Raw genomic sequence first — 16,368 nt, forward strand, 5'->3', positions numbered from 1 at the left:
GGCTAGTCCTTTAGTCCTTTCCCTCTGCCTTTCTTTTTTGACGCAGCTTCCATTCCATATGTCCAGTGGTTGGACATACTTCAGCATATACCTTGGCCTCCCAAAAGCACGTTTCAATGAATAACCCAACTGTTTACCCTTCACAGGGTTTAATGTACCTAAATATGTTTCTACAATTTCAAGTGCAGAGACTCCCTAACTATTATGCTACTGACATGATATAATAGATACTATCAATAAATTCAACACTAGCCTGCTATGTGGACCCAAATTATGAATCCTAAGTCTAATGGAGTAACAGAGTTATACATAATATAAATCTAACAAGATCTTCTGTGGTAACCCCTTAGAATCTCTGCACAGGCAACTTCAAGTGCTTTTCCAGTTTTAAGTTAGCAATTATGTATTATCAACTTGCTTTGCGTGTTTGGGAGTGAATGGAAAGGGGCTTTGGGTTTCTTTTCACACTTAAAATAATAAAAAAAATGCTTTCAATTAGGGATGCGCTGATACCGCGTATTTGGCCGAGTATTCATTCAAATGGTCCTATACCGGAACTTCAGGTCGGAAGGAGATCTCCCTCTAACCGGCAGTGCCGAGGGGGCATTGAGCCGGCTTCCTTTCCAATCAGGAAGTTGGGAGGTTGGTTATGATCTGCCTCCCGGCTGGCTAGGCAGCCGGCTTCACTTGTTGCTCGGCAGACTGGATTCCTAACCAATCAGGAAGCTGGGCGGCATGTAGTGACTCACCTCCCAACTTCCCGATTGGTCAGGAAGCCATGCTGCCCAGCAACAAGTGAAGACGGCTTCCTAGCCAATCAGGAAGCTGGATTGCACCTGGTGACTTGCCGCATGGCTTCCTGAGTGGCTAGCAAGTCAGGCAGCCTCGGCCCATACCGGAAAAAAAAATATCGGTACTCGTACCGAAAAACTGGTATCGGTGCATCCCTACTTTCGATATAAGTAATCCATTAAAAAAAATGGATAGTAATCTGCAAATTTATGAGCAAAGAAAAGTATAGCCAATCCATTTACTAATTTACTCCTCTGACCCAAACTCAGCTGATAGCAGGCTAATGCCTGCCATCAGCAGGATGGGCACAGATGTGGTGCAGACAATATCAGGAGCCTCCCTGGCTGCGCCTTTCCCTGCACAGGTGAGAGCCAGCTGCGTCCACCCCCTCCCCGGCCTGTAGCTCCAGCCAGAGCTGGAGGTACAGCTGCAGCAACCCAGGTCGGCTCTAGGCATCAGGGATAGAATGTTTTACTCTCTCAATACTCTCCTTAATCAGCAGGCCTAAGAAAAGTAGTGTATGAAGGCTTCTAAATATATACATTCATTTTACACTCCCATTGGCCCAAGGTTAGCACCTGAGAACATGGTAAAATGTAATAAACAGTGGATATCATCCATAAGAGGCTCATATTCAGTCATTTATCATCAGACTTACCCTTGCTTCATGGCTGTGGTTTTTCCAAAGACCTTTAATCATTCCCTCTTTTGGACTGCTGTGGAATGATTCAAGGGTATACGGTATGTTCAAGATTTCAAACTCTGACAAGTAAATGCAGCACTTTAGGTAATACCTTAAGAAAAAAAAAAAGCGTGATCAGAGAATACAAAAAAAAAAATCTAACTTCTGCTTGTAAGCCAGAGCACTATATGTTTAGATCAACGTATTGTAGCATGATCCAGGCTTTTAAAAATAAAAATAATGTATAATGATAAGAGACTGACCTCCTTCTGAAAAAGCTAGATGCCCGGCCATCTTCGATTATAATAATTTTAAGACATTGATCCAGTGCAAGCAGGTAGACTAGAGATGACAGAATTAAACCAAAACTTCTAATTTGCTACTTGTTAAATGTCAGTAACTCAAAATGTCACTGGATCTTGGATATTATCTCACATCAAACTGTGTTAGCTCAGTTTTACTGTCTATGTATTGAGGATTCATAGGAGTCATATTATAACATCAGCTGCAATCTAGAATGTATTTATCAAAACCCTATTAAAATACAACATATTTTCTAAGATGAAAACAATCACAATAGATAAAATACAGGATCTATCTCATAGAATTAACTTACTTCACTTGGTCAATAGGTTTTTTGACAAGCGATACCACAGTATCTGTGTCAGCTAAATGGATCAAACACTGCAAAGCACGACTTCTGTGTGCAAATGTCAGTTTATTCTCTCCAATGGGCTGTTAAAAGAGAAAGCTTCAATAAGAAGGTGCCTGATATGGAATATATAAGTATTATATATAAGTATTTGCATACATTATCACAAATCTTATGTAGTAAACCAGCTTTTTAGTAAGATCCAGATCAATAACACTTGCCCAAGGTAAAGGGTCAGTCCACTCAAAGTTATATGTGGAGTCAGGTAAAATTAGTCACCCTTTAATATTACTTGAGGAAGCCTGTGTCGACATCATTCTGCCCAGTTTTTGGCTCCGTTCCCATCCATCCTTGTGATTTGGGTACTCCCACCAACCTTGGGTGCCCCTATTTCTCTTGTTACAATCTCAAGTAAAAATGTAACAGAGATGCATTCAAAGCGCCCCCCCCCCCCCCCCCGTCTCTTTGTAAAGGCTGTGATACAGATCTTTGAGTTTCACAAATCTAATGAAAGAAGACCATAAGAAATTTTAGAAGCCCTTAGCTGAGTACATTCACTAAACTCCACAAAAATAAGATTTTTGCACTCACCGTGATTTAGTTTTCTTGGAGTCAATTGAGGGACACAGGAAATCTTAAATCTGCAGGTTATATTGCTGCCTACAGGAGAATTGGTCACTGGCAAACAAAACTTTCCTGGGAAGATCCCTCCTACTCCCACCATGCAACAGTTTTGCAGCAAAGCAGTACCGACAGCATTATCATAAACACAAAGGGGTGGGACCTGTGTCCCACAATAGTCTCTAAGCAAAGGATTTTACAGCGAGTACAAAAATCCTATTTACTTTCTCATGTATTAAAGGACACAGGAAGTCTATGGGATGGTCAAGCAGAACCCAACTGAGGGGTGGACAAGACCGCAAACCATGCTAACAGGCCTAAGAAAAACAACAGAATTGGGGACTGCCTGCAGCTTAAAGAGCCACCTAAAAGGACCTCATACCAGAAGCTGAACCCTGAACATCCACCTTGAACCTTGAATGATGTCCTAGTTAAGGTGAAAGGCCAAAACTACGTTAGGTAAGAAAGGTTCTGGGCTGCAAATAAGGTTCTTTGCAGAACAAGACTGCCAGTTCAGAAACTCATCTTGCAGAGATGATGGCTACATAAAACTCCACCTTGTGAGCGAGAGTAGAAAATGGAATGTCTCTAACTGGTTCAAATGGCGATATGTGAAGTTCCAAGAGAATCAGATTCAGATCCCATGGAATCACAGGGAAACCAAGGATTGAGAATCCAATGGTCTCTGGAATAAGAATACAAGAGCAGAATTGTGACCACTATTGGTGCTGAGGGCCAAATGCTGATCAAGACCAACAGAGAATATCCTAGGTTAGATGCCGAGACTCAACAGGTGAAGCATGACTTTCAATTAGGGATGCGCTGATACCGCTTATTTGGCCGAGTACTCGTACAAATGCTCCAATACCGGAACTTCCGGTCGGAAGGAGATCTCCCTCTAACCGGCAGTGCCGAGGGGGCATTGGACCTTGCAAGAAAACGGCTAACCAGTGTTCAACATCAAGGGAATCACCAAATCAGAGATGCCCCTGTCTCTCAGAACCTTGGCTTCAACAGCCAATACATTAAAGCCACTGATTGCTAAGTAGGGTGGAAATTGGTCCTTTAATCCATTGTTCTCAACTGGTGGGTCGTGACCCAAAAGTGGGTCACGACTCCGAGTTCAGTGGGTCGCCGTGTGCTTTCCACTGTGCTAGGTGAGAGGCTCCTCCTGTCAGTTCTCTTGCCAAGAAGCCATTCAAAATATGCTGCCTAGTGCCGAGTCTGCTTGAGGTGGGATGGACTGGGGCTACGGCCATGAGGGAGCTCCATCCATACATACAACTTCCTTGCATGTCATGTAGAGGTGCCTGGACCGGAGTGATGTCACATTCTGACTCCCAGAACCTCTACAGGGCATGCAAGGGAGCTATACAAGCATTGCCCATATGGATGGAGCTCCGTCACAGCACAGCAGCCCACACTGGACTCCAGGCTGAGGATCAACTCCAGCTCTCGTATTGTATGGAGACTGGGTGGATCTTTTGAATGGCATCCCAAACGCACCTCCCACCCACAGTTCGATCGCCCGCATCGGAACACGCGGAATCACAATGCTATGCATGCCATTGCAGTGCAACTTAGCGGCGGGGGGCATTCGGACAGAGCCGCTGTCACAGCAGCACATGCGGTGAGGAGAGAGAGCCGCCGGCTGTCAGATCTCTCCTCACCGCTCGGTGTGCTGCTGTGATAGTGGCTCCATCCGAATGCCCCCCCACCCACCGGCTGAAGTGCTTTCCTCACTTCTCCTCGGATTCCCTACTGCCTTTGCCCGGGAGAGCAGCGGAGATCCAGAGGAGAAGCTGAGCCCCCCTGTGTGCGTGGCCGAGCGGCAGAGGATCGGTACATATCAGTGATGTGCAGGACAAACACTGGAGCGATCAGTTGATCACTCCAGTGTTTGTAAATAACTGGGGACACATAGTGCCATGTAAAACAGTAGAAAGTTATCATGGCACACCCACAAGCCAGCATGTAAAAAAAACTTGTCTCACCACTAAGGTTAACAACAGAGGTTTGGATACACGTCTTCTGCAGAAAATGTGAAAGCCGCACAGCCGCGCCAAGGCACCTCTTATAGTGCGGTCCTAACTCTAAACTATGAGAGTCTCCATCTTGGAGACTCTCATAGTCTTCTGCAGAAGACTAGGGCACGGGTCATGTCGCCTCACCCGTCCTAGGGTGTAGACCCCTCTGATCCAGTGACTCAGGAGTAAAACAATAGCTTTCTAAAATTAATCAACTATTATATCTTCAGCAAGTGCAGTGCAGGTCTAATGAATAAGAAAAAGGGTACTGACAACATTGTGACAAAACAAATAACAAAAAGTGACATTTAAAGTACATTCATAGCTAGGTCATTTAAAATTATTGTTTTTTTTTATCTCTTAGTAGACAAAAATGTATATATCTGTTCACATTCATAATTAGGGATCCAATTAAAACACTTACAGAAGTTGTAGAAGTTGCAATCGCATATAGCATTCTTGAGCTGAAATCTACAGGGTGAGGTTGGAGAAGATATAGTACTCTGTAAGCAAAAAGACACGCCATTATAATTACTGAACCAGAATGATCTGCAATGCTATACTACCCCAATGTATTTATGGTGCACTGGAATAACCACTGACCTAGCAAACCAATTTAAAGGAATCAAAATGTCAGTTTACACTTTAATAAGTATATATGTTTGAATAGTCTACGGTTGTGTTACATGGGGTGAAACTTTGGAATGTTTGTTGTCACTGTGTACAATTAAAAGCAATGAGGAACTTAAAAGCAAGACTAATGTATTACTTCTACAGAATAAAGTACATTATACTTTTTGTACCAGTTATCACCTCTAATGATTTTACAATGATAGTCTCTAGTTGCTTTATAAGCGTAAAAAAAAAAACAACTAATTTCAATATTTACTAGGTTAGCAAAATGTAGAGTTCATGTTTAACCCCTTCGTGACTGACGACGTACAGTGTACGTAAACATGCAACTCACCTGGATGGATGTAATTATGTGATCTTTGCACTCTGCCACTGTACTCTCGCTCCCTACACACACACCCTGAAGTTGATGTGTTGGAAGCAGTAGAAATGGGCAAGCGTAAGGATTTGAGCGACTTTGGGAAGGGCCAAATTGTGATGGCTAGATGATTGGGTCAGAGCAACTCCAAAACTGCAGCTCTTGTAGGGTGTTCCCATTCAAGGAATGAAAAGTGGTGAACCAGTGACAGGGACACGGGGGGGCGGGCGGGGCAAGACTCATCGATGCACATGGGGAGCAAAGACTGTTCCAGATAGTCCAATCCAAAGAAGAACTACTGTAGGTCAAATTGCTGAAAAAGCTAATGCTGGATCCTACAGAAAGGAGTCCAAACACACAATGCAGACAAGTCTGGGTGCCCATGCTGACCCGTGTCCACCACTACAATGGGCATGTGAGCATCAGAGCTGGACCAACGGAGCAATGGATAAAGGTGGCCTTGTCTGATAAATTAAGTTTGTGTGTGTTGCTTACCCAAGGAAGAGATGGCACCAGTATGCACAATGGGAAGAAGTAGTGTTGCATTGGGACATGTTCTGCTGAGAAACCTTGGGTCCTGCCATTCATGTGGATGTTACTTTGACACGTAGCACCTACCTAATCATTGTGTCAACTTTTGTTCCCCATGGTCCTTGTGTGTTTTGTAAAGCAGCCACTGCTCCTAGCTCACTCCCGTGGACTACAATCTTAATAGAAATTAGTAAACTAAACATAAGATTGTAGTTCATCACGGGAGTGATCTTGGAGCAGTGGCTACTTTAGAACGCACAGGGACCATGGGGAACAAAAGTAGCCACCCTCCAGAAGGAAGAACAGTGTCATCATGAATTGCATGTTTATGGAATGTGATCTTGCTAGACATTACTTTACTCCACTTTTTGTTAACAGTCATCAGTGTAGGAAACTCCAGAGCAGCAAACCGTTACGTGGCAAATCCATGCCTCTTTGAAGTTTTTTTTGTGAAAATGGGAGTGGTCATTAGAGTCTATGCTTTAGGGGGCTATACCTACCGCTGGTGAAAGTGAGGATGCTCACTTTTCTAATAGAGTTGCTGTAGTCCTTGAATCCCAAAACTGTTCTCTGGTGCTCATAACAATGTATCAATTGTATGGTTTCATCGTGAGTTATTGAAAAAACAAAACCCCCACAGATGTCAAATTGGCATACAACATACCTGCTGAGGTCTTCATCCCCTTGTATGTCACCATATACATCTTTGTCTTTCTAGAAAAATAAGACAACCTATATACTTAAAAATACAAGTGTAAGCTGACATAGCATTAAAGAACACATAAAATTGCATAATGAAATAGGCCGTCTTTCTGTGTGTGTAGAGCTGTGTTGCATGCATACAGATTACAATTCAGATACAATGACGTATGTATCAGCAGATAAACTTTTCTTTTTCTCTCTACACAGATCCTGGAAACTGCCACCCTTCTCCCCTGCGGGGCAGAGGCAGCTGCTAGAACCTCCCACCCTTCTACCCTGTGTGCAGCTCCTGGGATCTATCACCCGTTCCGCCTGTATGCAAAAGCTACAACTTCTATGGTCGTCTACAAGCAACTCTTGATTTTCTCCTCTGTGTGAAGCACATTTCAACACTGTGTGTGCAGTTCCTTAGACCAACTCCACAAAATGCAGCTCATTTAAAGTAGTATTAAACTCTCACCCTTTTTTCAATAAAGAATCCAGACCAAACAAATTTACCACAGTATGTCTTTACATTTTTTGCCCAAGTATAAGCAACACCCCAATCTGTAAATAAAACCCATGGTCTTTGGAAAATTAGATAAATGTACTTACTACAGCTTGTGGTAGGGTAGTTGGACACAGCCATTTGTCAAGGAGTAGGTCTCGAATTTTGCTCATGCTCAAGTTGTTCACTTCAGCTATCTGCTTTGCTGCAGCGTGAATGTCTGTATGAATAAATACGATTTATGTATTTTTAAGAAAATATTTTGTGATGGCACTTCAAATGTTTATGTTAAAGATTTTTTGGCATAGTCTATTTTTTTTATTTTTTAGATAGTGCTCCAAGTCAGTATCTCGTAAAGGAAATAAACCCAAAACATTACATTAGTTAGAAGCTTGCACAAATAACACATTAGACCGATAAATTATTATTATACAGGATTTATATAGCACCAACAGTTTGCGTAGCACTTTACAAAGTAATGTATAGTACAAATACAGGCTCCAGATGTACATATACACAATAAGGCTTGCCATACACTGTTAGAATTCCTGTGAATTAGCTGAAATTCTTACAATGAGTAGCCCTGTCAGCTTACCAAAAGTCGATTACACAAGCAAGGGCAAGGCCAAATATTGTAGGCTATACAGTAACTGCAGTCAACCATGTATTGTTCATGTATTCTGACAGTGACACGCACTCACGGTCACAACAGCCACTGTTTACCGGTAGTGTGGATGGAGCAATCTGTGAGATTTATGTCTTTCAGCCCACAGGCTGAATAAAAAAAATAAAATCTAATTGTGTATGGCCAGCTTAAGTAGTGGAAAAGGACAATTTTGAATGTTTATCAAGGGTCCCATTTAATCTATATTATATAAGAAAAAAACAGGCTTTGTATGATGAGAAAGCAGTATATGCTGTATGCACAAAACGAGGCCACAACAAATTAAGCAAAATTAAAGCTAGACTTGCACCTTGAAAACAGCTACATCATCAGCATCACCAAATATGTTAAAGGACAACTTTGGGGAAAAAATTTAATTAACCCTTGCATTGGGGCTACCCCCGCACTGCATGGGTTAACCGCTTATCTAGGGACTAAAATTAAAAAAAAAGTTATACTCACCCGAACCTCAGAGCCGGCCAGCTGTCACAGCGCCCCCCCCCAGCCTCTCTTCTCCTATGCCGCTGCAATGATATGTCCATCGGTGTTCTCACATCCTATGCAATGAGTATAGAACATGATGACTCAGGAACCTGAAGTGGAGGGGGAGAGACGCAGGAAGGACAAGTCTAATAAGCCGGTCAGGAGGATCGGGTAACTCTTTTTATTCTAGTCCCCAGACGAAAATGAGCAGTTAACCCTTGCAGTGGGTAGGAAGCCCCACTCCAAGGGTTAATAAAATTAATAACATTTTCTTTAATGTTTGTTCTTTAAGTAATTCAAACATAGGAAGGTACAGAATCCATGTTCTGAAAATCACATTTTTAATGCTCCTTTGGAAGACGATGAGGATATAACTACAGGCTGTCCCCGGGTTACATACAAGATAGGGACTGTAGGTTTTTACTCAAGTTGAAATTGCATGTAAGTCGGAACAGGTAAATTTTTTCAGTGTAGCTCCAGCCAAAAAAATATTTTTTAGTTTTGGATAGCACAGGAAAAGGGTCACCTTTGTTTTGCTGTCTGTTCCCCTTGTTCAGAAGATTATAATATAAAAAAACTTTTATTTAAAAAATGACACACCAACAAATATTTTTTTTGTCTTTTTAATTTTATAAACTTTATTTTTTTTATTTGTTTGCATTTGTCCCAGTGTGCGGGAGGAAAGCGTTGTGATCGTTTGGCATGTCACAATCCCCGTACCGCCCCATGTGACAGATTAGGAGAGCGGTGTGGGGGTCAGTGCTGTCACAGGAGGCTGAGCTCTCCTCCCGCACCTCCCCACTCAGCCTCCTATGACAGATCAGGAGAACGGTGGTGTGTGGGGCGGAGACAGCTATCACAGGAAGTTGGGCCGGCGGTGTGGGGGAGGAGTCAGCTGTCAGAGGAGATCAAGCTCTCCTCCCTGCACTGCTCGCTCAGCATCCTGTGACAGCAAGTCAGGTTGGAGAGTGGGTACAAACGCTCAGTGATTTCTGAGTGTTTGGAAATAATTGAGGACATAGTAGGTTTACTGTGTCCCCAATTATAAATGAATGGGAGTGATCTACACCACTTCCTGTTCATTCATGATTGTGGACATGGTAAACATACTATCTCCACAATGTATGAATGGACAGGAACCCTCGGAATAGAGGATTCCTGTTAATTTATAACAGGGGCTGCAGAAAAAGAGTAAGAGGACCCTGTGTCCTCAATCTCTATTTTTATTTTAAAAGGGAAATATCAGGGGTCCGTTTAGACCTCTGATTTTTCACCTAAGCCCCCAAAGTAAAAAAAAATTAAAACATTTAAAAAAAATTTGGAAAGGTTAAAGGAGAACTATGAGATGAGTGATTTCCCCTCACCTCATAGTTCTAGCCGACCTGTGACAATGAGACTGTCACAGGTCGGCTCAGTAGATCGGGAGGTGAGCGAGCACATACCGGGTTCGCTCACCTCTCGATCCGGTCACAGCTCTCTGCAGCTGGGCGGATATCGACGTCCATGTCGGGATCCGCTCCGGCGTCTCAGTATACCGCGAGCTGTAGCTCGCGGTATACTGAGCTTAGGGTAACGGGAGGACGCTAGTTCTCCTTTAAGAATCTTTTTTTTTTAGGTTTGGTATTTTTAAAATGTTTCCATTTTGTTTTGGGTTTTAATAATGTAATTTGGGTGCACCTCTAGTCTATATAATACATAAATTGGAAAGCACACAACTGTAATATAAAATACATGCAGACATGAGTATGCAAATTTAGTTCTATTCAAACATGCATTTTTGTTTTAGATGACAGGCTATCTTAACAGTAAGAACAACATATTTTCTGTATTTGCCAGACCAGAAAGAAAATGCTGATGAAGTACGATGTTTACTAATACTGTCAAAATGTTACCAACGAAATGTGTTCAATGTTATGCCCAAATGTAACACCCAAAGACTGATCAGAAAATGTTAGAATATGTATAAAATACACTTGATCAGATATCCTATATTAAAAACAGAAAACAATCCCCACTATTTAATTCATTTACATAAAAATACCTCTAATATACTAACTAGTATCAATACAGTGATAAACATGAACTGCACACCTTGCCCCAGCAACTGTCCTAATATTAGCATGTACATTTGCTGCTCCGAAGAGATAATTTTACACTGTCCTGCCTGCCCAGCACCACAACAGGCTTTAGCTCAAACTTGCTTTCTAAACAAGTGCAGAAAATACTCCACATAATTGTTTTCTCTGGGACATGCCTTCAGTATGGCTGTTCATAAAGCATCCCTCTGTATGTTTGAATGGAGGATGGGAGTGCCAAAGACACAAACATTGTGTTGGCTCTGGACAGTGTAAACGTACCTCTCATGTGTGTCAGAACCATAAACAGACACAATTACAGACTGCACCTACTATTAGCCAAAACACAGGCCCTGATTTATTCTCACATTATAACTAAGCCTCACCAATTGCCACCCCCTGCTAAATAAGAGTGCCTTAGTTTGTCAGTGCAGCAGTCTCACTGGACATCCATGGATATCCATGAAGGCCCAAGTCACAAAGTGACATTTAGCCTGGGTTCACACCTAGGCCACAGCATTTTTTATGCACTTTTTTTTTTGCGCGTTTTATGCGCATAAATAAAATGGGCAGATTGCAGCTCATTGATGGTAATCAGAAACGCGCAAAAACGCATTTTCAAGAGTTTCCTATTGAGTCTATGGGGCCAAAATGAGCTGTAATATGCCAAAAAAAAGCTCATGTACTTTTTCCAGTGATAGGCATTTTGCTTTTTGTGACAAAACGCTCAGATGTAAACAGGGCCTTAAAAATGAATGGGATTTTTCTTTTGGGCATATTTTTTGAGCGTTTATGGCAGAAAAAGTGCTTAAAAACGCTCAGTGTGAACCAGGCCTGAATGAGAGGGCCACAGAAGAAGTTTTTCTGGCTAATAAAAGGTAATACCATGCATTTTGTTTTATCTTTTAGGTAGAACATTTACAATTAAATTTTAGAATCAACACTTGACTAGTCAGACCTGGATAACCCCTGCCTGTTGGATTTCGTATCCTTTCTTCCACACTAACGTGTTCATATAGTGAAACAATGAGGTTGGTTGGTTTTCCAATCTGTTTCAAAAAGTCAGGAGTATTTAGTTTGTGCGTTATCAGAACATTTTCTGTGGCTGAACGTTGGTACTGCACAGTAAGCTTCTTTATCAGCACTTCAGCCCTTTCGTAAGCATCCACCTTAAAATGTTACAAAAAAGAAAACAAAATTACAAACCAATTCACAAAACATCTTTACAAAGTAGCATGTTTACCACGTGTCAATGATTTTGTTTTTTTTAAGTGCTCAGTTCTTCTGCTGTAACCTCAGCAATTATTCTCCACAGCCTGGACAAGATATTTGTAGTTAGTCTGGCTTGCAAACTGATTCACTTATCAATATTTTGAATTCATATATTGCCGAGTCATTGGTAAGTTAACAGAAGCTGTTAATGCAATGCAAAGTAAGGTGACTCACACATTCCTGCAAATAATGGCTGGATCCTGAAAGAATGATCACTCTACAGGCTGTATGACATATGCAAGTTCTACAGCACTCAGCCTGGAGCAAAAGACACTTCACAAGTACTGGGAGCGACTAAATCCTCTCACTGCAATGTCGGGCCTATAGCTATGTAAAAAGACCACACCATTAAGACATAGTGACCTACATCCTTTAGCTCCAAAGTAGCATGTCCCAGTACTGACTAACATCATATTATTTCTAACTGAAAAGAACTCTAATTACCCTGATAGTAAAAGGGGGAATGATGATAATAAAGGAAGGGGGTGCGGAGGGAAAAACCTGCAAATAAAGGCAAACCTACCTATAGGTTCGCTCACGTTCAGTGGCAACAGCTCCATGTTATGCCTCTTTAAACTACAGCTGGCATAACCATAATTACAGTAAGCCGCTCCCCCAGATGGCATCTTCCTCTTTCACCAAATGTGCAAATGAGTTGTACCATCCTGTACACTGATCTGTGCATGTGTAGTAGGCAGTGTTAGGGAAAACAACATTCTTGAATAAAAATTGAAAGGAGATTTGGACAGAAGAGGCATTTTAAGTCTCTTCTACCAAAAAAACTGCCTACAATCAATTTTCTGCTTTTAGGTTACAGTTTCAATGTAAATTTTAATTAAATCTTACTTTTTTCCCCACACATGGAGATCACACTGGAGATGGTCATTACTAGTACAATATTTTAATGATTTTATAGGGCATATCATACAGATTGAATCTAACATTTACAGGGTTAAAAATACTTATTTTTACTTTAAAGATAGGAAGAAAGGAATAGATCAGGGTATATTGATCACACAGAGCCCTCAATCTGGACACAAATCTGTCCACCTTCTTGTTAAACTGAAATGCCAGAAGGTCCACATCTGGCATTCCCCAGTGCTGACAAATTTAGTGAAAAAACCTAATGATTGATGTTAGCCACTGCCGTGGCATTTTCTTATCGGATCCGAACCGGAAAATCCGGGAAAAGGGAGATCCAATGAGACAACATACGGCAAATTTCCCACAACTCCAGGATGTCGATGGGTAGTTTGGATTCCTCCTGTGACTAGCAACCCAAACTGAACAAATGATCCAGAACACCTCCTCAAACCAAAAGACTGGCATCCATTGTGACAACCCTCCAGTGACTAGGAAGAAAGGAATTCCCTTAGGAGAAATCATCCACCAGGACAGAGATATGCTAGCTTGGGAACTCAACCTGATCATCTTAACCAGAGACAGATTAGAATTGTCCCACAATGTGAGAATGTTCCATTGAAACATGTAGTGAAACCAAGCAAACCGAACCGCTTTGAAGGTGGACACAATTAGGCCAAAAACTGCACCATCTTTGAGAAAGAAGCAGGCGAATTTGACTCTGCAACTTGGTTGAATTGTCCGGGGGAAGAAAAACCTTGGCCAGGCATGCATTTAAAAGTAAATCCAAGTACCCCAGGCGATGCAATGAAATTAGGGCTGATTTCTCGATGTTCAGCATTCATCCAAAGTCCTGTAAGTTTCTTAGTACTGTGGACACATTGGTTTCCAAAGTCAGAGAAGACAGTTTGCGAAACAAAAGATCGTCTAAGTATGCAATCATCGGACTGCCCTTTTGGCGAAGAAGACGCAGAATCAGAGTAAGGATTTTATTTTAGAGATTGATCCAAAATTTCAGCCGCCGAAACATTTTGGCCAAAAACAGCACTATTGGCAAAATGCCGAAAGTGCCATGATGACCCGAAACTGTGCCTGAAAATTCAGTGTATCCCAGCTTCTTTCCTCCCTGCTGGGTGCCAGTCTTTGTGCCTTGCGATGCCGGCCGGCACCCAGCAGGGAGGAGAGAAGGTACCAGTATGCCGAGAGGTGGGGGAGGAGAGCGCTGTCAGCATTGCAGGAGACCAAGCTCACCTCCCGCCACGGCCTCCTGTATGAGGATGGAGAGTGGCGATTGGAGGAGAGCTCTGTGATGTCAAGGAGGTCGAGATCAGCTGATCACCATTTGTAAATAACTGGACATAGTATGAATTACTAGGTACCGGTTATATTTTTTAAAATATATTTTTACAATATTCAACCTATATTCCTTATATATTATTTGGTTGTACCCATTGAAACATATTAGTATATATTATTAATATGGTGTTTTTTTAAAGTACAAATAATTAGGTTGGGTATCTTGTTATTTTGTATCAGTGAAAGAATGTTAGTAACCACTGTGTCAGTACAAATGACTTCATTCTCAAGGTACAGTATCTCACAGAAGTGAGTACACCCCTCACATTTTTGTAAATATTTTATTATATCATTTCATGTGACAACACTGAAGAAATGCCACTTTGCTACATTGTAAAGTAGTGAGTGTACAGCTTGTATATCAGTGTACATTTGCTGTTCCCTCAAAATAACTCAGCACAGCCATTAATGTCTAAACCGATGGCAACAAAAGTGAGTACACCCCTAAGTGAAAATGTCCAAATTGGGCCCAAAGTGTCAATATTGTGTGTGGCCACCATTATTTTCCAGCACTGCCCTAACCCTCTTGGGCATGGAGTTCACCAGAGCTGCAAAGGTTGCCACTGGAGTCCTCTTCCACTCCTCCATGACGACATCACGGAGCTGGTTGATTTTGGAGACCTTGTGCTCCTCCACCTTCCGTTTGAGGACTTCAATGCATTGAGAATCTGTGGCATGATTTAAAGATTGCTGTAGACCAGCGAAACTTGTCCAACTTGAAGGAGCTGGAGTAGTTTTGCCTTGAAAAATGGGCAGAAATCCCAGTGGCTAGATATGCCAAAGTTATAGAGATTATAGAGAGGCAGCTGTAATTTCTGCACAAGGTGGCTCTACAATGTATTGACTTGGGGGGGGTCAAGTTTTCTGTTTTTCTTGTCTTATTTCTTGTTTGTATCACAATAAAAAATATTTTGCATCTTCAAAGTGGTAGGTATGTTGTGTAGCTCAAATGATAGAAACCTCCCAGAAATCTGTTTTAATTCCTGGTGGTAATGTAACAAAGTAGGAAAAATGCCAAGGGGGGTGAATACTTTTGTAAGCCACTGTAGCACTTTTTCCCTAGAATACTTACGATCCTAGACCAATGTTAAGTATCAGGGGAAAAACAGCGGACAGCAGGACAACGCTGTAGAGCCTATAGGAAATATAGAGCACAATTCATCTCCAGCGCCCTCTTCCGCGAGTCTGTGTCAACTTCTCCTTAATGCTGTAGGTGTCTCACACTTGTGTGAAATGAGGGCAGGAGGAGAGCTAATGAAGTGCACACATGGCTCCAGATTAGCCAAAGAGAAGTAAAGTTTTTTTTATTTAATAGCAGGGTGAATACAGTATTGATCAACCACACAACATGTTTGTAAACATAAGTCTTAAACATTTAACATTAATAAAGCACAGACAGCTAAAATATATAATGCAGTGAAAACAATTACTTATTTCTCAGTGGTATTATACATTTTTATTAGTGTTTGCATTACCTTAGGAGATGTGTTGCTTTTCCAGTTTTCAGCCAAATGCAAGCAAAATTTTAATGCGTGGATTTTATCTGGTCCTAAAACAAAATCATAATTTAAAACAGATTTGCCTAAAGGTAAATTAAAAACTTGAAGACCATCATATTACCTTTGTACACTGCACATAGACTGATCTGCGCTACATACCTGTTGGAAGCTCTTGTGCAATTCTGTGAGCTATAGCTGCAGCCCACTCTGGGTTACTAATAGACTGAAGGTATGACTGTATAGTGAGCACAGTTTTTGCAGTTTCTTTGTTAAGAAGGGAAGAGCATTCATTATTTTTAAGTTTGAGTGCTTTGGGTCGTAAACTTTTCTCAAACACATGTTTGACAGCGTTCATATATAAAGTGTCCAGTGAAACCTAAAATTCGAAAAATAAAGAAAAAAATAAAGAACTTAGGCCAAGACCGAATTTATCTTAATCAGTTTGTATTGTATTTGCACAGCTTTCATTCCAGATACAGACTCAAAACAGATAATTGTCAACACTACAATGTTCACAAAAATATGAGACATAAGATTTAGAGGTGAATGTCTACCTTCTGCTTCTAAGACGTGTTAAGGTGCCCATACACCTTACGATTATCGGACAAAACTTTTTTGTCCGATGATCGAACCATCGTACGATTTTCGTACGACGGCCCCATCCTGCCCCGAT

At 41.4% G+C, this 16,368-nt stretch overlaps 1 protein-coding gene across 1 annotated transcript in view; it reads right to left on the minus strand.

The window, feature by feature from the left end:
• The window catches only part of KNTC1 (kinetochore associated 1), a 136,874-nt gene that overhangs the window by 16,764 nt on the left and 103,742 nt on the right, over positions 1 to 16,368 (minus strand). The window contains 8 exon segments of the mRNA XM_018556904.1: positions 1,451 to 1,586; positions 2,091 to 2,209; positions 5,199 to 5,277; positions 6,961 to 7,010; positions 7,593 to 7,705; positions 11,666 to 11,876; positions 15,672 to 15,745; positions 15,855 to 16,071. Coding sequence (XP_018412406.1) covers positions 1,451 to 1,586; positions 2,091 to 2,209; positions 5,199 to 5,277; positions 6,961 to 7,010; positions 7,593 to 7,705; positions 11,666 to 11,876; positions 15,672 to 15,745; positions 15,855 to 16,071 — 999 coding nt within the window.

Source organism: Nanorana parkeri, unplaced genomic scaffold (assembly GCF_000935625.1).
Source record: "Nanorana parkeri isolate BGI_ZX_2015 unplaced genomic scaffold, ASM93562v1 scaffold13, whole genome shotgun sequence".
Classification (NCBI taxonomy): domain Eukaryota; kingdom Metazoa; phylum Chordata; class Amphibia; order Anura; family Dicroglossidae; genus Nanorana; species Nanorana parkeri.